The 22,171-nt window shown below is 39.4% G+C and overlaps 1 protein-coding gene across 1 annotated transcript in view; it reads right to left on the bottom strand.

Moving 5' to 3' along the window:
- The window catches only part of PDIA6 (protein disulfide isomerase family A member 6), a 42,313-nt gene extending 23,408 nt beyond the window's left edge, over nucleotides 1-18,905 (bottom strand). Inside the window, exons 1-6 of the mRNA XM_043984407.1 lie at nucleotides 18,740-18,905; nucleotides 10,271-10,412; nucleotides 6,949-7,006; nucleotides 4,532-4,658; nucleotides 1,390-1,487; nucleotides 385-515 (exon numbers count right to left, since the gene is read on the bottom strand). Of these exons, the coding sequence (XP_043840342.1) occupies nucleotides 385-515; nucleotides 1,390-1,487; nucleotides 4,532-4,658; nucleotides 6,949-7,006; nucleotides 10,271-10,412; nucleotides 18,740-18,758 (575 nt within the window). The 5' untranslated portion in view covers nucleotides 18,759-18,905. The remainder of the gene's footprint in view (nucleotides 1-384; nucleotides 516-1,389; nucleotides 1,488-4,531; nucleotides 4,659-6,948; nucleotides 7,007-10,270; nucleotides 10,413-18,739) is intronic.
- Nucleotides 18,906-22,171: the final 3,266 nt, after the last annotated feature.

The following is a 22,171-nucleotide window of genomic DNA, read 5'->3' as shown; positions in this document are numbered from 1 at the left end:
GAATAAAATATCTTTATATTATACCTCATTCTCAATGATTAGTGATAATATTTGCTTTTATACTCTCTTTTTATACAATTCAGATGAGGCAGACCTTGGAAATAACCCTTTTTAGCTACTCTATTCCCCAAATAACACCCCATTTTCTAAGTCCCCTGATAAAGATACACAAAATTCAAAGTGCATTCCTTTCAGACTCCATATTCCACTCATATGTATGCACCATCCCACTCCTTATGCTACATACCTCTTATTCATTTTATTGGCTAATGTGATAGAGTCCTCTATCACTATAGTCCTACATTTTTTTGAGTAAGAAATTTTAGATCTGAGCTATGTGAGTAGATTAAGCCTGAAACAAAAATAAGGTAAAAACTAACTTACTTTTTGCAGTGTCCACACCAAGGAGCATAAAACTCCACCAACCAAACATCATCACTGTCAAGCACATTTTTATCAAAAGTGTCATCTGTCAGTTCAATCACATCCTTCTTGCCTGAACCTTCACTTCGACTCTGTAATTAAAATATATCCAAACCTTAGTTATAACTTGGGAATAAGATTTAGGGCACTGAATGAAATTCCTTATCTAAGCTTAAGAAATGTTCACATAGCCTAAAAGCTTTGGTTTAATTTTGCAATTCAAGCGCAAAATGAATAAAAACAAAAGCTTTTCCAGTGTATTAAAAACATAATAGAATATAATTTTAAAAACTGCACCATACACTCTCTCTTAGAAATGTATTTGCACAATACTCTTCCATATATATTGGGAGAAGCTTTAATGCTCTCATACTCTCTTGAAACAAAGACAATTTAAAAATGGTTCCCCCTCTTTGAATTGTGGTATATGAAGGCAGTAGTATATAATTTCACTCTAAGAAGTGAGGAGTAAGGAATTTAAAGAAACACAGAAGACCTGGATGAAGTGATGCAAAATGAAATGAGTAGGAAACCAATGAACATAATGACTACAACAATGTGTATGAAACAAACAAATGAAGTTAAAGACCTGGAACCTTGAATAATTATTTTGGTTGATCTTGGATACAGAGGAGATGAGGAAATGGATCCCTAAGTTCTGATGGAGGGATGGAAGACTATGGGTATACAATATTGAATATGCTGTTAGATACAGTTGCCATGAAGTATTGCTAAATTTGTGAAGAGTAGATTAACAAGAGAAGTAGTTAGTGGAAGTGTTAGTGGAAGTAGTATTTAAAAAAAAACTGGGGGGGGGGGGTGTATGAGGGAAAACTAATAAGGAATGAGGGGTTGGTTTAGTAAAGATGAAGAGATGAAGAGCTATTTGGAAGTGATGGATGTAAAACAAAATAGCATCAATAAAACTTTGTTTAAAAGTTACCAAAAATAACTAGAAAATCTTACAGAACTATATCCACCACTTCTTCCACCAAGGCGTTCCTTTATCAGTTGTCGTAAAGAATTAAGAGCAGCATCTACAATAGCTTCACCAGTTCTACCACCTAAGAGAAAACAAATGTAAGATGATTAATGCTCACGTATCATATAAAAACAAATAAAACCGATGATGTCCCTTATTGTCGATTAGTTTAAGATGTAGTCAATCAAAATATAATCTAAAAGTGAGAAATATGCTAACAGGAATAGTCATTACTGCTATTAGACAAAAGAAATTTTAAAATCTCTAGCACTTCTAGAGATTGCTATCTTAACTACCATTTCCCAATAACACCTAGAAGAGAACAGGTAATTTAACCTAGGGGAAAAAGAGTTAGAAAATTATACAACAATGTCAGTGCAATTAATACAACGATATATCAATTCCTAAAGAGCCTTCATAGGTGTTAAAGGGGATAATTATGAAGGGCACTGGAGTCCTACCAGCTTCCCGAAGACCCATTCCAGCTTTAAATTCTATGAAGGAGACTGTCTCCCGGGCTATATACTTGGATATTAGGAAGAAACTGACCAAGCTGTTACTGAAACTGTTCAACTGTACAATGTGGCTGCTTTTTTGCGGATAATTCAACATGCTATGGATATTAGTGTCATAGAATATCCTTCTACAAAAAGGCACTTGATACATTTCATAAAGTTAGCCCCTTTCTCAAAATTCTATAGCAAAGTAAAAATAATACATGAAAACTATCTCATAGCAAGTTTTTAAGAAGAAAATGGTTACACCCAAATAGCAAAATTCAATAGAGTACCGATATCTTTTTAAAATTTAAAAAAGGACTTTGCCGTAACAGTCTGTAGAATAAACTCTAATACATTTAAAGACTGTAGTTCAGTTAAGGACTTACCTTAAAGTGTAAGAATGGTAATTATGAGTATGACTGAATTCCCTGGAGATTTTAAACTTCCAAAAACAAAAAATGAAAAAGGGTTTGAATAAGGCTACAATGCTAAAATCCATAATGTAGCATATTTTTGCTTGATATTCCTTACCGAACAACCAACAACTGAGAGAAAATAGCAGCCAGTTCATATGGCTTTGAATCCAAGATTCAAAGAAATGTACTAAATGCATAATATCGTGTTATGAAATGCTGATTGGATTAATAATGTAGCAGTATGTTAAAATGACATGCTGCTTAAAAAAATACTTTCAACTATTGCTCCAGAGAGCATTTGGGATTCTGCTTAGCTTACTTATTAGTCTTGTGACAGTATAAAAGCCCCTGCACAGCATAACTTCTGATGTAAATCTTGTTTTTACAAACTGATGATCTTCTAAAAACACTACCAACTAAAATCCAAAGATAGAGCTAACTTAGAAATGAGAACAATTAGAGAAAGTAATATGAGACAAAAGTTTCAATGAATTTTTGAGATGTGTAACAATTGGAATGACGCCACCTGCTGGAGACTTACTGTAGAAGAGTTCTGCCCATGAAGCCAAGGTCTTTGAGGGCAAGACCAGGAGTCTTTTCTTTGGCGTCAGGAAGTGACGCAGGCTAGTGGGAGGAGGAAGGAAGAGACTGGCGCTCACTCTCGCGCTCTGCCCTTTGGACTCTGGTGGAGAGCGGAGCTAGAAATGTGCTCTCCCTTTAATAGATAGGAATCTAGGCCTTTCTCTCTCTCTTTACCAAATTCTTATTCTCCTTAATAAATGCTTAAAAGTCTAACTCTTGCTAAAGCTTATAATTTATTGGCGACCACTCATTAGATATTTTAGACAGTTTAGCTAGAATTTTAGCCCTTAACAGATGTAAGGAAATGAAACAAGTCATCAATTCCAAACTCCTTATATTTAAAAAATGAGGGAACTGAGAGACCTAGGATTATAACTCAAAAGTTTATTGTCTCATACACTACTGCTATTTCAACTAATCAATGCTGAGCATATTGCTTGCCCTTCCGAGTTCTTTTTCTGGGGGAAAAAATGCGTTTTTCAACAATTACACCAATGAGTTTTCCACTATATTTTATCTATTTTTTTTCTGAAGTAGAAAAAAACTATAAGATGCTAAATTCTTTAAAGCTCAGTTGTTTGTTGGTCCTATTTTTAATAAAATAAAAAATCATGAATAAAACCAAATCTAATTTACTGTCTCAATTGTTATTTTTGTAAAAAGTACTATGCAAAGTATTGTTCTTTCTCCTATTTTCTTCCTATCCTTTCATTTTTTTTTTATCCTTTCAAAGAAAAAAGTCACAAGGCGAGACACCATTTGAATAATAAATGGTCAAAAAATTTGAACGGCAGTTTCAACATTTATTTTTTACATGATCAAGCACTAATTTTTCCCCCTTCCAATTTTCCCCACCCTGTGACCCTCAACCTTACTGGAGATAAGAAAAGGAAATAAACCGGAAAACAAAACCGTTGAGACAAATATGTACAATTAAGTGTAACAAATAGTGGTGTCTAAAACAAGACAAGATGAAGTGCCATCTCCTGTAAAAAATAGAAAATTACTAGTCTCCTTCCTACCCCAAATTACTGTGTATGTTTTATATTTTTTCATCTATTTCTAGTCAAAAGAACACAAGCTTTCAAAAAGCAGGAAATGTTTCAATTCTTCAAGCATACCTGGCAGAAAGTAGGCACTTAATGTTTACTGAATATGTCTAGGATGGCCTCCTTTCCCTTCCTCCAATGTTGAATTCTTATTCATTGTTCAGAGTCCAACTCAAATGCCACTATTCCCTGATAATTCTCATAACTTCTTGCTTTACCTTCCAACAGTATTTTGTTTTTACTATCAAATACGCCCCCCCCCCCCATGGGTGTTTGGACTGTAAGCTCTCTAGGTCTTTGAAAAGAGATGTCCTTTTATCCATATGCTAATTCCTTCTGTCCCCAGCAGGGGGAGTAACAAGGTAGTCACACAGAGAGGCATCAGTAGGGGGACATTATGCATCTTACATTCGGAGTATGACACAAGTAGCAAGTAAGTGGGAAGTACTCAGAAATCTAATGCCATGAATTTCCCAATGACAATGTAATGGTTATTTAAAATATGGTTTAAACTGAAACAAAGAAATACCACTATACAGAAAAGTCAGAAAAGGGAAAAGTAGGTAAATAAATTCTTACCCTGGTAATCTTCAGGCCTATTTTTGTTGGATCCAAAGATCTTAATAGTGGGAAATCCTTGGACTCCATATTGTCCACCTAGGGACTGATGTTTATCTGCATCAACTGCACCAACTTTCACTACATCCTGTTGAAATTCAAACAAGCATTATTTATTTATTTTTTTTAAGTGAGGCAACTGGGGTTAAGTGACTTGCCCAGGGTCACACAAAATAAGCATTATTTTGTACTCACTTCACCAAGACTTTTTTTTCCTGGGTTTCCTAGGTCAGAGGCAACAGCATGATTTCACTATCTTGTTCAAAATTGAATTTTTATCATATAAATTTCAGAACTTCTTAAATAAAGGTAAAAAACAAGTTGTAAGGGCAGCTAGGTGGCACAGTGGATAGAGCACTGGCCCTGGAGTCAGGAGGACCCGAGTTCAAAGCCGGCCTCAGACACTTAACACTTACTAGCTGTGTGACCCTAGGCAAGTCACTTAACCCCAATTACTTCACCAAAAAAAAAAAAAAAAAAAAAGGGAAAACAAACAAAAAAACCAAGTTGTAATATCAGAGTTCTAAGTTACATATAATAACATTGAAAACTCCCCACAATATTTTTTGCCTGGTCAAATTTCTCAGAATCATAAATGCTATGCACTTGAGTTGTGGGAAATCATTATTCATAAGCAATATCTTAAGGACCTAGAGATTTCCCCTTCTTTCTGAGTCCTTTGTCCCTCCCCCACTCAAGGTCTGAGCACCTCCCTGCCATGTAGGATTCTATCACCTTATGTAGGTCAAACCCACCCCAACTCCAAGCTCACAAAAAGAGCTTTAAGATGGAGATTCTTTTGTCTAGACAGCCCAAGGACTTTACAGATGAGATGAAACTACACCTAGATGAAACTATTTTGCTCTGACCAGCTTGAGTGGTGGTCTTGCATTCCTTTCTCTGATGTCATCCTTGGACTTCATTTTAATATAACCCACTTTCAAATCATGTCAACAAATTAAGATTTGAATAATGCTAACCAATTAGATTTGTTTGCTGTGTGATGGACTTCCTACAGTGGAAGGGTATATGAATCAAGTTCAGACCATGAGGAGGGAGTCTTTGGTCTGAGGGAGAGGGCTACAGACTTACCTCTTATCAAAAAGGGATAAAAAAATCTGGACAGGTAGCCATGTGCCTTCTTGGGGCAATAAGAAGCTAAGGAGAACCTTGGTTAATCCCTTACTGGCAGAAATTGATAAACTGATAATAAACTTACCCCAAACTTGTACCTATAGTAATTATTTTAACTGTCACAGAATGTATCAATTTACTTTACAGTATACACATTTCCCTACCCATTTGGAAATCTGGTTCATTGGGACCATTCTGGGGGGTAAAACAAAATAAAAAATAGTGGAAAAGTCCAGTAAGGAGAGTGTGGATCTAAAAGTAATCTCAGCACTTGAGTAAATGAGGAAGAGAACCAAAAGCAGGTCCACAGAGGTAAAGCTACAAGTAGATTATTTAAAATTTTCCCATTTTCTCCTGGTATAACCAAATGGCATAGCTATATTCTACAGTTGATACAATTCAATCATTTAAATATACTTGACTCAATATGTGCAATGTACAATGCTACATATGCTTAGATTAAAAAAAAAATGATAGGACCTGCCTCAAAGAGTTTACAGTCTACCAGTGGTTAAGATGAACAAAAACAACTATAACAATGACAGTTCTTTAAAGTTTACAAAGAACTTTCCTCACAAATCCTCTGAAGATGTTGTAATTATTACTGTGATTCTGTTTTAGAAATCAGGAAACTAGAGCTTGGAAAAAGTGGCTTGACCAAAGTCAAACAGATAGTAAATATCATAGACAGGATACTAATAACTAGGTGATCTGACTCAATGCCGCCCCCTCCCCCCATCCCAAGAGTGGAATATATAAGCATTTATTCAATTTGTGCATCAGGAAGATAATTTTAATAGCAGTATAAAGGATGAATTAGATTACTAGAATATTAATTTACACTTTTTTGCATATTTAATTAAAACAGAGAGACTTGAGAGAATGGTTAAGAAACTACTTCAAAAGTCCAAGTGACAGGTATTGAGAACCAAAACAAGGCAAGAAAGAAAAGGAGGGTAGGGATGAAATAGTAAACGGATTATAAGGTAAGAGGAAATTATAAGGTAAGGGATAAATCAACAATAATCAAAGGCGGAAAGGAAAACAAAATTTAATTCCTAAGGATTGCACATGGGCGTGACATTTCAATAAATTCAAACTGTACTATGCAATTGATAGAATTTGGTATTCATAGCTACTGCAAAGTTTCCTATCAGATTAAACCCATACAATCTGCTTATTTTTTTAGTGCAAAAGCACAAAAAGCATACTTTTAAATATCTTTGAGAATGGCTGACACTTACTTTTAATGCAGTTGCTGCTTTCTTCCATTCTGGTGCTAACCTTTGGCAATGACCACACCTTTATGGGGGAAAGAAGAGAGAGGGCAGAAGGGTAGGAAAATCAAAGATTAGATTACTTAAATCCCTACTTATAATCACAGAAACAATTAAACTTCAAATTTTTGGTTAACATTCAATGAGAATAATGCTAAATTCTGTCTAAATGGTTTGAATAAGAATGAGAAAACTAGAAATCTGAACAGCAGAGCTGAAACTCCATATATTCTCATTTATTTGTTATTGTTATTATTTTTTGCAGGGCATTGAGGGTTAAATAACTTGCCCAGGGTCACACAGCTATTAAGTGTCAAGTGTCTGAAGCTGGATTTGAAATCAGGGCCTCCTGAATCCAAGGTTAGTGCTTTCTCCACTGCACTACCAAGCTGCTCCCAAAACTCCAAATATTCTCAGGCTAGTATTCTACAACTGGTAGGTTTTGTGGGAGTGGGAAGAGTGAGTGAGGATTAAACTTTAAAAAATTAATTTACATTGGTTAAATAATATTTAAAACAGAAAAATGATATGGGATGTTCACCTGTAATAGAAGTAATGATTTTAAAAAAGTTATAGATTTAAAATGAAGCCTCAGCCCAGAAACATGGTATAGTGTACTCTGAATTATTTGTATTCTCTAATCCTAATCTTTTATTTATGTACAATCACTGTCTCAAAACATACAAGATTATCCTTTATTGATGGACAATGAGCACAAATGCCAAATATCTAAAGATATCTTTGGATGAGGCTTTAAAATATATTTATAAATAATATACTTTTGCACATTAGGGGAGTAAAATTTTACAAAATTATGTGAGATTTATGTAAATACCTGTGTCCAAACAGGATCACAATATCTCTAGTTCTGTTAGATTATATCAGCTGTGCACATCAAGATGTTATAATGTGCAGTGTATGTAAATAGCAAAATCTCTAATTTGATCATGTTACTCAAATCTCTACTGACATATGCTTTATTACTAAAATGGTAAATTGTTTGAACAGTAGTATTATAAAAGCAGCTTGGCACAATGGCTCAGTCTTTAAGACCTATGTTCAAATACCAATTCCAAAACTTAACACTTAATAGCTGTGAGATTTTGGGGAAGTCCCTTAATTTCTATTCATCTCCAGCACTAAGACTTTTTGTACAGTCATAAACCACTCCATGGAGGAAATTCCTATACAAAAAGATAAAATCATAGAGCTTCCCTATATTTGTCTATTAACAATTTTCCTTATGCAGCGCTGGATACTGAAGTTCCTTTCTTAATTACTATACAGTTTTAATGTCACGTGATTTATTAAAATACATATTCTTCAAAAGGGCAATTCATTGGGGCAGCTAGGTGGCACAGTGGATAGAGCACTGGCCCTGGATTCAGGAGGCCCTCAGTTCAAATCCGGCCTCAGACACTTAACACTTACTAGCTGTGTGACCCTAGGCAAGTCACTTAACTCCAAATGCCTCACCAAAAAAGAAAAAGAGAGAGAAAGGTAATTCATCTACATTATATGTAACTATTAACCATGCTGTTTTAATTCATTAAATAAAATCACTCTGCATGAGAGCATTTTAACTGATATTTTATTTATTTTTATTTTTTTGGTTAGGCAATTGGGGTTAAGTGACTTGCCCAGGGTCACACAGCTAGTAAGTATTAAGTGTTTGAAGTCAGATTTGAACTCAGGTATTCTGAATCCAGAGCCGGTGCTTTATCCACTGCGCCACCTAGCTGCCCAACTGATATTTTAAAAAATATGGTTTTACCCAGTAAGCCTTAAAAAAAAATAAATAAAAAATTGGGGGGCAGGGCAATGGAGGTTAGGTGATTTGCCCAGGGTCACACAGCTAGTAAGTGTCAAGTGTCTGAGGCCAGATTTGAACTCAGGTACTCCTGAATCCAGGGCTGGTGCTTTATCCACTGTGCCACCTAGCTGCCCCCAGCCTTAAAAATTTTAATACCCCAAGTAAACAAAGTAATCTTAAAGCTAAATGCCTATAGTTTCCATCCTACCAAATTTTAAATTATGGAATTTTATTAAAAAGAAATATTAAAAACTTGAGATTTCATTTTACTTTAATACACTGATATTTTCTTTTATAATACAAACATTCCAAAAAATCCCTTTACAAAGTACATCCTATCCCCTCAAAAAGTGCTAGTATGGTGTTACACTAAATGGACATATGGGACCAGAGTTTGTTAGCCAGCTCCACCCCCCACCCCAAAACCTGGGTGGTTTCATGAATGCAGGATTCTCCTAGGTAAGAAAACCCCTATTATCACAGATCTACAGCTGTCCCCATTTTAGAGAATTACCTGGGGGTGACTGAGAGGTGATTTGCCCACAGACATATAATATATATATTATTAGAAAGTAGAATTTTAATACAGGTTTTCTTGACTCTTAGGCTAGTTCTCTATCCACAAAGCTACTGAGGACAAGCTATTAATGAAATATTTTCTATCTCCCTTGGAGAGGTTCTTTGTTTTGGGTAAATTATGTTTTGATCTAAAATAAAAACCTTGAGTCCTATATACTTTCAACTTATACCAACCATATACTAAGTTGAGTAAGACAAGCAAATAGAAAGTATATTTTAGTAAACAATTTGCTTAAAGAAACTGAAAAAGTAATTCATGATTCTGTCTATTTTGTCCATAAACATTTGGGCATAATGGATGAGTACCATTATACATTTTTATGCAACAAAGTTCATATTCTATATCATCACAATTATTTCCGTTGTTTTTTTTTTTAAGTGAGACAACTGGGGTTAAGTGACTTGCCCAGGGTCACACAGCTAGTAAGTGTTAAGTGTCTGAGGCCAGATTTGAACTCAGGTACTCCTGACTCCAGGGCCAGTGCTCTATCCACTGTGCTACCTAGCTGCCCCTCCGTTGGTTTTTTTTTAATCTTCATCTAAAATAAACACTCATTTTTACTGTGCCCCGCCATCCTCTCCACTATCTTTAATCATTTAAATTTCACTCAGTTCCCCCAATTTTCTTCCACTAACCTCTCCTTAGGTAAGCAACCAAATAATCCAACATCAATCAATTTTCTTTTATTATATTAATAATTTTTTGGGGGCAGCTAGGTGGCACAGTGGATGAAGCACTGGCCCTGGATTCAGGAGGACCTGAATTCAAATGTGACTTCAGACACTTGACACCTACTAGCTGTGTGACCCATGGCAAGTCACAACCCTCATTTTTTTCAAGTTTATAGCAATAATTTGATATCACACTGCTTATGACTATAATATATAAACACTTACCATGGAGCATAGAATTCTATAAGCCACAAACTGTTACTCTGAATAACTTCACGGTTGAAATTGGAAGGAGTCAGTTCTATCACATCATCACTAGAGGAATATAAGCCACTCACACCCAGAAAGAAGGCACAGCTTATCAGTCCTAGAACAAAAACACAACCATACCATCAAAAAGGTTTGGAGGGGTTAATCTTCTATTTCCCATTTCCCCCCAGTGCTGGCTTTATACAGTTACAAGATCCCCTGCTTGCTTACTTCTAGAACAACCCTGAAAAGACTTTTCATAAATACATTACAAATGACAATAAATTTTACAGCTATACTACTGGTTAAATGAGTTCCTGAGAGCTACCACCATTTATTTTATTTTATTTTATTTTTTTTTTTGGTGAGGCAATTGGGGTTAAGTGACTTGCCCAGGGTCACACAGCTAGTAAGTTTCAAGTGTCTGAGGCCAGATTTGAACTCAGGTCCTCCTGAATCCAAGGCTGGTGCTTTATCCACTGTGCCACCTAGCTGCCCCACTACCACCATTTATAAAAATCTCTCAAGCAAAAGACTTGAGTGCTAAACAACTGGCTTTGAAACCCTTTTAGATCATATATATTCAAAAGCTTACTCCTTATACCATTTTCTTCTGTGCTGATTGTTATTTTGTTTTCATATATCATCTCATTTTTGTTCCTCCTTAACATGCTTACAAAATAAGCAATATGAGAAAATCAAAGCCCAGAAAGGCTGTTACACTCAACAATAAATGAAAAAGCCAAGTTAAAAATTCAGTTCTTTTCAGCTCCTGCCTTATTCTGTGCTTTCCATTACATGATGCTGCCTTTTGTGTGGGAAAATGAATGGGATAAATGGAAAAAGTATTTACACAGGAAGAGAAAAAGTCTAATAAAGATAATGGTAATAGCAATAGCTAGCATCACATAAGGCTTTAAGGTTTATAAATAAATTATCTTATTTTATCCTCACTACAACTCTGGGAGCTAGTTGCTATTATTATTCCTATTTTACAGATGAGCAAAGTCAGACAGACAGAGTGTGACTTGCCCAGACTCACACAGCTAGTATGTGTCTGAGGCCCAATTTGAACTCAGGTCTTCCTGACGTACAAGACTGTATTGTCTATCTACCAGGATCCTTCCATTCCTCTAACCGGACTCATTCCCTCTTCTTAGAATGGCCTCCTTCCATTTCTCTTGACAAAAATATTAAGGTATAATGAATGCCAGGGGTTAGTATTATAAAGATGTAACAGTCTATCTGTCTTCTAGGTGCTTGCACCAAGTATAATACAAAGAAAACACTGAACAAATTGATGGGGGTGGGGAGGGAGAAATTAAAGAAAGCTTCAACCTAGGAAGCAGCAGCTGAGTTGAGACTTGAAGTAAGAGACTGAGTGTGACGCCAGTATGACTGGGATGCAGAGCAAATGAAGGGTAGTAGTATTAAATAAGTGTGGAAAGGTAGATGGGGACAGATATTAGAGCCTTAAACACTAGGGTGAGGCATTTCTATTTGATCCTGTAGGCAACAGGGTGAATGACACGAGAGATTTTGGGCAGAAGTGATATGAGTTTAGAAATATTGTCAGCTGTGCAGAAGACAGACTAGGAGAGGAGACTAGAAGGAGAGAGACAGCCAGGATAGCATGGCAGTAGAGGCCAATGATGATGAGAATCAGAACTTTGGGAGTCAAGAGAAGGGAAACCGATGCAGATTAGAGATATATTGTGGATAGAGAATCAAAAAGATTTCGCAATGTGATGAGAGATGGGGTGTAAGGGAGAAAGAATAGTTAAGGGTAATTCTGAGGATAAGAATGTAGGTGAATACAGGTGACCAGAAGAAAAACAATACCTTCAATAGAAACAGGAAAGAGCTTGGAAGGATGAGTTTAGGTGAGAGGAAGATGAGTTGTGCTTTCTGACACCTTGAGGAAGAGATGCCTACAGGACATATGGGAAGAAATATTTTGTAAGGCAGTGGCAGACCTGTGGCTAGAATCCAGGATAAGGATTAGCAATGGTTATATAGATCTGAGAATCATATACATGGGAATTATCTGAGAGAATGGAAGACTGTGACTTAGGAAATACTTATCTTAAGAGGGCAAAAAGATGGATGATGATCCAACAAAGGTACAGCCAGACAAGAAGAGACCCAAAGAAAAGTGTCCAAAAAGGGTTAGTCAATAGTATTAAAAGCTCCAGAGAGGATAAGGATTAAAAAGCTATTAGAGGGGGCAGCTAGGTGGTTCAGTGGATAAAGCACTGGTCTTGGATTCAGGAGGACCTGAGTTCAAATCTGGCCTCAGACACCTCACACTTACTAGCTGTGTGACCACGGGCAAGTCACTTACTGCCCCCCCCCCAAAGAGGCTATTAGATTAAGAAATTAAATGATCATTTAAGTAGAGTGGTAGGACCAGAAGAGTGACTAACTAGTGTTGAAGAATAGGTAGTGAAAAAATAGAGATTATAGAGAATTAATGACTATGACTTCAGTAGTGAAAGGAAAATATAGAGAATAACTTGAGGGGATAGTGTGTCAACTGAAAGGTTTTTTTTTGTTGTTGTTGTTTTTGGCAGGGCGATGGGGTTAAGTGACTTGCCCAGGGTCACACAGCTAGTAAGTGCCAAGTGTCTGAGGCTGGATTTGAACTCAGGTACTCCTGAATCCAGGGCCGGTGCTTTATCCACTGCGCCACCTAGCTGCCCCCTGAAAGTTTTTAAAGAATGAAATAAATCTGGCCATGTACAAAGCCAGCAGGAAAGAACTGTCAGATGAAAGATTAAAGATAAGAAATTCCTGGAGATGGGATCTAGGGCCCAGGGAGAATGGCTGGTCCCTCTTTCTTCAAGACAGGAGAATAGGTAAAGATGTAGAGGGATTTTGAGGTATGGAATAGGAAGATGAAGTTCATATCATGTGGTTCACATCTCCTTAATAAAGGTATCCTCTCAAAATCCACCTCAAATACCATTTTCTTCATAATCCTTTGTTTTTCATCTCTCCGGTACTATGATCTTTGAACCGGATCCCAACTAGGCTGTTCCCCAAGGACTTGTATATAATATTTATTATCTAGAACAATGTACACAGTAGAAACCAGATGTTTACTAAGTCAATGACTGAGAATAGCTTTTCTTTTCTTTTCTTTTCTTTTTTTAAGTGAGGCAATTGGGGTTAAGTGACTTGCCCAGGGTCACACAGCTAGTAAGTGTTAAGTGTCTGAGGCCGGATTTGAACTCAGGTACTCCTGACTCCAGGGCCGGTGCTCTATCCACTGTGCCACCTAGCTGCCCCCGAGAATAGCTTTTCTTAATCGTCAGCACTAGCTTAGAGTTGCTTCCTCTCAAACCATCCCCTGAAATACATCAAGCTCCTGAGATAAATATGCCGCAAAGCAAGATGTGCTTTATATATAAACCTCTTTGGACTTCTGTTCTATTTTCAAGCGACACATAAGCTTAATCATCTACTCTGTGGATTAGAAGTCATGGCGACATATCCCCATTCAAAGACGATCTGTAAGTTTAAGCATGTGGTAGAAAACTGCGGGTCCTCTTATCACTTCTACACCTCAGGAGTAAAATCCTGGAGTTGCAGGGACTATCCTTTTGAAGGTGCTTTGCACCCCAGCCATTCTATTCAATGATGGCATTACTGATATAATTCCAGGAGAGCAGCTATTTTAGTAGTTCGATGTCATTTTCCTGAAAAATGAGGTTCCCTACATTCTTGACAACTCATTGAGTTTACAGTAGTAACTTAAAAGGTATTATGTAAGACATATTAGAGGGGGCAGCTAGGTGGCGCAGTGGATAAAGCACTGGCCCTGGATTCAGAAGGACCTGAGTTCGAATACGACCTCAGATACTTGATGCACACCATCTGTGTGACCCTGGGCAAGTCACTTAACCCTCATTGCCCTGCAAAAGAAAAAAAAAAGACATATTAGAAATTACATAAAGACTTCTAGACGAGATCACTGTGCAAATGAAGGAAAACTGACCAGCTTATATACACCTACTTTAGCAAAAACGGAAATTCACAGGAGACCAAATAATGAATCCATTAAGAAAATATAGCAAGTTACTTCTTATGCTGCAGGACTATAACAAAATGTCCACCAGAAGAACCATGGACAATAGCAAAGGGGGCCACCTATAAAGCCAAGACCAGCACCAGCACCAATAAACAAGTTGGTAGTTTTCCACTGCAATCCAAAATAACATGTAGCTGACAGGTCTGTGTCTGGAGGTAGCAACAGCTGCCCCCTACTCCTTTGAAAGTCCCAAGGTGAAGACCCTGGAAACTGAAGCAGTGTTAAACCAAGGCAATTCAAGTACCCAGAGTCTCCAAGTTCCCTAGCACTTATGTTCTGAGTTGCCACCGATGACCCAGAGGGTCCCAGAAGGTGGAGATCAGTGAAAGAAACCCTGATGATTCAGGGAGAGATAAAGCAGAGGCAGAATCTGATCCTGCTCAAAACCCAAGTTAAGGAACTAAAACTGGAAAGACAGTGAGATGTACAAAAAGAAAAGCAACTGTAACAATAACAAGCATAAATTCAAATGAAAAAATGGATTTTCTACAAGGACTACATAAATATTTAGAAAAAGTGAAATTAAAGCTCTGGGGCAAATAATTAGAAAGAGAAAAAATAGCTTAGACATGGACTCCCTGAAAACTAGGACAGAAATCAATGACCCCATGACAGCCAAAATTAGGACAAATCAAGACTGAAAAAATAAAATTTGAGATATCTGACATGAAAGACAACTAATAATTAAGAATCATTAATTAGATGCTCTGAAAACAATGATTAAAAAAAAAAAAAAGGTTTGGTCACTGAATTTCAAGAAGTCATAAATGAAAACTACTCAGACCTATTAGAACCAGAGGGTAAAATGAAGATAGAAAGAAACCTCAAAATACAAATGACCAAGACCTAGAACTGCCATGGCCCTAATCAAGAGCTCCTATGTCAAAGAAAAAATGCTGCGAGCCTTCCAGAAAACAGTTTAAGTCTTGAGCTACCAGTCAAGATCACATTGAGATCTTAAGAGTATTACAAAAGAAAAAAGATATAAGCTTACAATCAAGAAAAATTGACCTGTGAAGCTAAACATAATCCTATTGGAGAAAAAAGCAGATCTTCAGTGGAAGAGAGGATGTTCAATCACTTCTGATGAATAGACCAAAAGGTATATTTATTTGAGCGACTGGAAAAGGTTGTATGATGATGCAGTGCTAACATTATAATGAAGAGAGGGAAGGAACAAGTGTTCCTTCAGTCTTTTTTTGGTGAGGCAATTGGGGTTAAGTGACTTGCCCAGGGTCACAAATCTAGAAGTGTCAAGTGTCAGAGGCCGAATTTGAAATCAGGTCCTCCTGACTCCAGGGCCGGTGTTCTATCCACTGTGCTACCTAGCTGCCCCCTCCGTCAGTCTTAATGTTTCCAAAGGTAATTAAAAGTTAAGTAAGAAAAACAAAGATTTGGGGGTGGACTGGTTTTGTTCTGAGGGTTTTAAGAGGGGCAAGACTGTTGTTGTTTGTCCTTAATTTTTGAAGAGGACCATGACATCAGGGTCATGTCATGACTTGCACCTAATTGGATTTACCTGAGGCAGGGCTGTGCAAAGTCATCAGCCTCACTCTCTCCTCAAGAGCTATTTGGGTCCAGGGGCAAGATATACATCAGCATGACTGGAGATGGCTCCGGATGTTTTGAGGCAATCAGGGTTAAGTGACTTCCCCAGGGTCACACAGCTAGTAGTCTGTCAAGTGTCAGAGGCTGGATTTTAACTTAGATCTTCCTGATTCCAGTGCCAGTGCTCTATCCACTTCACCACCTAGCTGCCCAGAGAGGGACAAGAGAATGGAGGATAAAAGGAATACACTAGCGTAGAGAGGAAGAAAGGGGTATAATTTGCTCTCTCAAAATTGGAGAATATATAAAAATGGAGGTGATGGGATAGGCATGAAAAGAAACTTACTCTTACCTGAAAAGGAGAGAGGAAGGTTGAACTCACACACAGTTTGATGTAAAAACACAAGGAAACAAACAGGAATAAGAAGGAGGTGGGATAAAAACGGAAAATAAGACCAGGGAAGAAATAATAAGCTCAACAAACTTTTTGATTCTGGAGATATTGTTAAAAGTGGGAAAAGATCTAGACCCTAAGGGGGTACCCATCAATGGTTGAACAAATCATGAGATATGAATATAATTTTATTGAGCCATAAAAAAGGACAAGATACTTTTAGAGAATCCTTAGTAGTATGAACTGAAAGAGTACAAATAAGCAGAATCAGAAAATCAATTCACACAAACACAAGAAGCCCCAACTTATTATATTTTTTAAAAGGCTAGTGGAATGGGGAAATCACATTTCACATATAGTTTTGGTTTTGTGTTATATATGAGAACAAGTTTTTTGGTATCTAAGTTCAGAATTTAAAAAATTAAAATGTTATTATATAAGGGAGAACTATCACAGGTTAATTCCTAGACCATAACTTCAGGCCCCCAAACAAAAGAATCCCACATTATCTCTATAAAAGCAAAGATAATAAAAGTTAATTTCTAAACTGACCTATACTGTTTCTAAATTTATTTTCATCCTTTTAGTCACTGATAAATGCCATCGGTAGTATCTCACTATCTGTCTAGAATCTATATGAGCAGATGACTGGTCATCTGTAGATTCTATTTTCCTACTGCATTCAAGGATGTCACCATGCTGCCTCAGCGAAGGGACAATTCCACATTGCCAGTAAGTGTGAATTCTAAAGCCATCCATAATTTGATGATTGCTTACTTAGAAGCCTTGAGATTTTCAAGGAAATATACTAAATTAATACAGATGATACCCTCTTCAACTGAATGGTAAAGACATCAGATTTTGAATCCCAGGATCTGCATTTAATAAACCCAAGATGTGCTACTTGTGACACTGGGAAAGCCACCTAACCTTTCTGGGTCTGAGTTTCCTGAACTGTAAATGATGGAGTTGGTGTATGATCTCCAAGGTCCCTTCCTAGCTCTATTTAGCAAGCATTTATTAATCAATTCCAATGTACTAAGTAGTGTTTTAATCTAGGGATACAAAGGGAAAAACACCCCTTGATTTAAGTACAGGTACATAACAGAAACTATACCTATCATTCACGTGTTTCATGCCAAATTCCCACCCAGCCTTCACTTCAAATGTAGTATTATGTGGGATGGACCCAGAGAGGTAGGGGATCCCTTGAACCCAAGGCTCCACTCTCCTCATTTATAAGTATACTTCATTTTACACAATATATATCTGTGAAGAACTGCATGGTACCCCAACCTACCTTGTACACCCACGACAAATGTATAAACAAAAACAAAAGTATAAACAAAATGACCCCACAACCAATTCTTCATATACCATATTCTTCCAAATACTTAGTGCAAGGAGGAATGAGTTTATAAGTCACTCTCCCCCACCTAAGTGAAACGATAGACAATAGTCTGGTTCTCGGGGGCCCAAAATAAGTGGGGCTTTCACTCCTCCCCAACAGACCAAAAAACTTTTACTAGGCCTATCACATCAAAAGCTGAAATATAATCAAGCTTTCCCCAGCCCCCTTTCCAATTCACAGAGTGCTCAAAAGTTTTGCCTAGGAAAGAACTCCAGGCCCACCCAAGACTGCCCCCCCCCTCGCCCCCCTCCCGCGGCCATCATTTCCTCCCCCACAGGAAGAACTTCCTAGACACGGGTTCTTCACTACTGGGGCCCACCCCAGCCCCCATGCCCTGCGCGCGCGCACGCACACACACACACACAGACACACTCACACACATAGCATCTCCCAGCCACAGTGGATCTGGTCCCCAGTCCAACCCCTACTTACTCCCTGCTCACAGACAGCACTCCCCACCCCGATGCAGGGGCCTCCGGCGTTATCCTTCCTCCTTTAGCATTGTTCTCACTCCTCATCGGGGCGCTGCGTGTTCCTCTACGTCCTCCGGCCCCCGCCCCAAGTACAAACTCAAGCCGACTAAAACCCCTCCCCACCACGCATTGGTCCCAAAGTCCTACACTCTTACTCTCCTACAAACTCCGGGTACGGCCCCTTCCACCATCGAGACCCCCAGTCCCCGCTTTTGGCTTCCTCAGCCCCATCCCCGCCCCCATCTCAGCTTATCCTCATAAGCTACTCTATCCCCCCCACCCCTTCCCACCCCCCACCACTGCATGGTCCGTGCGGTCAGGCCGTCTAGCCCCGCGCTATCCCCGACCCCCCAATTCTGGGGCCCCTCCTTGCGCCTCAGGCCGGGTCGGCAGCCACAATGGCCGCGGGGGGCGGAGGATGAAGCCGGCAGTCCGCACGCGCTTCCCCCCTCCCAACCCCCCCATCGCTCTCCCAACGGTCGCCTCCGCGCGCGCGCGCGCCCTCGCCCGCCCTCCTTGCGCTTACCGAACCCTAGGCCGGTCATGTTGAGAAGCGCCCCGGGGGCACTGCTGCAGTAAGAGCCGCCGCCGCAACCCTTGTTCGCCCGCTGCCTCAGCCACCCGCCCGCACTCTCCTCAATACCCTCGCCGGCCCCGCGAACCCCGCCCTCTGCCCAGGAGGGGCGGGGAGGGAAGCGAAAGAGCAATAGCGGCAGGAGAGGGAGGGAGAGAAGACTCTCGCCAAGCCGTGGCCGGACCTCATTGGTCCACGGGTTCTTCGCTTATTTGAATAGCCAATGGGAGTTGGCCGGGTAGAGAATCACGTCTTTATTGACGGTGAGTGGGGGAGGGCACCTAGCCTCAGAAGCCTGCCTCCCACCGTCTTCGCATCTGGTTCAGAGGCTCAACTCCGCCCCTTCCCCTCGCCCCAGTCCCGCTCCGCTCCGCTCCGCTCCGCCCTGCCCCGCCCCTCCCGTCCCAGTCCCATTGGTCTCCTCAACTTGGCTGTAGCTTTACTTAGTTTCTCCAATTTCTTAAGCCTTTGTTTCTCACAGCTTTCCATTTTATAATTAATAATTATAGCATTTATGAAGCCTTAAGGGTTGCAATGCGCTTTACCTATATTATCTACCCACACTGCGAGGTAGGTGCTATTATTATTCCCATTTTAAAGATAAACAGGTTAAGTGATTTGCCCAGGGTTGCACAGTTATTAAGTGCCTAAGGCAGGATTTATTTGAATTTAGGTCTGTCCTGACCTTGCCACCTAGCTGCCCAAATGCTTTTTTTTTATTAGAATAGAGGAACTCATCCAGTCCAACCTGAGCCTGACCATAGACTCTCATCTAAAATGTGCCTGACAAGAGACCAGTCTCTGCTTCTATTTTTCCAGTGTTGGAAACTCACTACGCTGTCTATGAAAACCTAAAATCAATTTATTGAACATAAAGTGTGCCCGACTCTGCACTAGGTTCCAGAGAAACAAATACAAAAGTGAATCAACCAACAGGCATTCATTAAGCTCCTACTATGTGACTGTGCCAGGCACTGTGCTAAATACTGGGAAAATAAAGGAATGAAGTCTCAGTCCTCAAGGAGTTTGCCTTGAATCTTTCCCCACATCTTCTTTCTTTGCCTGCTTTCCCAGTCTTTTTCTTTCTTTCTTTTTTTTTCTTTGGTGAGGCAATTGGGGTTAAGTGACTTGCCCCGGGGTCACACAGCTAGTAAGCATCAAATGTCTGAGGTTGGATTTGAACTCAGGTTTTCCTGAATCCAGGGCTGGTGCTCTATCCATTGGGCCACCTAGCTGCCCCTTTTCCCAGTCTTCTAAAGCAGGTGGAAGGGAAGGCCACGGATGGGAGTAAGTACCTACTATGTGCTAGGCACTGTGCTAAGTGCTAACATTTGTAAAATGGTTGCTATAACAGCCTTCAGAACTCAGCTAAAACAAGGAAAATGTGATTCCACTCATAATATCCTTATGTGATGGTCCTTCCCCCATATCCTGCTAGCTTGACATTTTGAGGACAGATATACATTTTGACTCTTGACTGGTACTTGAAGCCTTTCCAGCTTGGAAGGACCTGCTAGAACTTGCTCTCTGCTGGCATAGCCTTTGAGAATTGTGTGTCACCTTCACCCCATGATGAGGTATCAGGGGAGATACAAGGACCCAGCCCTCATTACTTATCTATTTTTCTTCCTAAGAAAGAATGCAGTTTTTCCTTGACCCTGGAGAACCCAATTACTAATGACTAAATGTTAAGTATCTTGGAATTTTTGGATGAAGTTCTTATTGGCTGTGTGACATTGGGTTCATTGAGTTCATTTAAGCTTCAATTTCCTCATCTGGAAGATGAGGGGGTTAGTCTAGATATTTTCTAATTCCAGCTCTAACATTGTGCAGTTTTCTAAAGGAAACATTGTATTTCATAGATCAAATGCATGTTATGACAAAAGACATCACAACAGCAACAACAACAAATTTTGGGATTTAAAGCTGAAAGGGGGAACTAACTTTAGTCTTTTATTTTGGTGAGGAGGATAAATTGAGGTTGTCATTTGTTTAGGATTTGAACCCAAGTATTCTGATCCCAGATACAGTGCTCTTATTACTGTTAGGAAAATGCTGATGTGTCTCTGTTCAAAACTTCAATTCTTCAATGGCTCCTTGTTGCTTCTCAAATAAAACCTGCGTCCCTTCCATAGCATTTGAAATCTTCTGTAATCTGGTAGGACCCATTTATATAATTTTATACTATTCTCTACCTTTTACTCTATCAAAATCTGTCTTGTACTTCTTCTGTATCTCGCCTCCATGCCTTGGAGTCCCTCTTTTTTCTCCCTTGCAGCCTCCCCCCTCCCCATCATCCTCACCTGTGAAATTCCCAGCCATTCTTTAAGACTTAACTCAAGGGGCAGCTAGGTGGTGCAGTGGATAAAGCACCGGCCCTGGATTTAGGAGGACCTGAGTTCAAATCCGGCCTCAGACACTTGACACTTACTAGCTGTGTGACCCTGGGCAAGTCACTTAACCCTCATTGCCCTGCCAGCCCCCCCCCCTCAAAAAAAAGACTTAGCTCAAGAGGCATCTCCTTGAAGCATTCCTTCATTTCCCCCAATCAGAAATGAAGATCCTTACTCAGATTTCTTGTAGCATTTTCTTCCTTTACTTTTTTTGTTCTCTTTTCTTTCTTTTTTTAGTGAGGCATTTGGGGTTAAGTGACTTGCCCAAGGTCACATATTCAGTAAGTGTCTGAGGCTGGATTTGAACACAGGTCCTCCTGACTCCAGGACTGGTGTTCTATCCACTGTGCCACCTACCTGCCCCAAGAGAAAGAGGTGATGAGGCATTGCATTCCAAGAATGAGAAGCAGCCTTTTTTTGGGGGGGGGCAATGAGGGTTAAGTGACTTGCCCAGGGTCACACAGCTAGTAAGTGTCAAGTGTCTGAGGCCAGATTTGAACTCAGGTCCTCCTGAATCCAGGGCCAGTGCTTTATCCACTGCACCACCTAGCTTCCATCTCTTTTCCATAATAAGAGAGATGGACCACAAGAAAAGGGGGGGGCTTAGAGATATAAGCAGTGTAAAACTTCTCAAATGTTGGCAGAAACCTAAGGTGGTCATAGTGCTCTTTGTCCTGTCTACTGTGGGACGTCCTTCACGGAGTTCTCAACAGCTCAAGCCTTAAGTGCCTTTACTGTTGGGCTCTTTCCTTAACCACCTTGGAGTTTCCTAATTTACATGTGTGAGCCTCTCATCCCCTTATCATTGACCAATGGTATTACTTCCATCCCTGCCTCAGTGAACCTGATTTGATATTAGACTCTGACTTTGTCTAGCCACAGGGACTATCTGGACCTCATTCTAGCCCTTAAATAAGGGCATATATGATGTGTTTTGCGTCCCGTGGAGGTTGTGTTTGTTTTCATGGATTTGTCTAGATGTGGGTTAGAG

This window comes from Dromiciops gliroides, chromosome 2 (genome assembly GCF_019393635.1).
Source record: "Dromiciops gliroides isolate mDroGli1 chromosome 2, mDroGli1.pri, whole genome shotgun sequence".
Lineage (NCBI taxonomy): Eukaryota > Metazoa > Chordata > Mammalia > Microbiotheria > Microbiotheriidae > Dromiciops > Dromiciops gliroides.
This window is presented reverse-complemented; position numbering and strand designations above follow the sequence as displayed.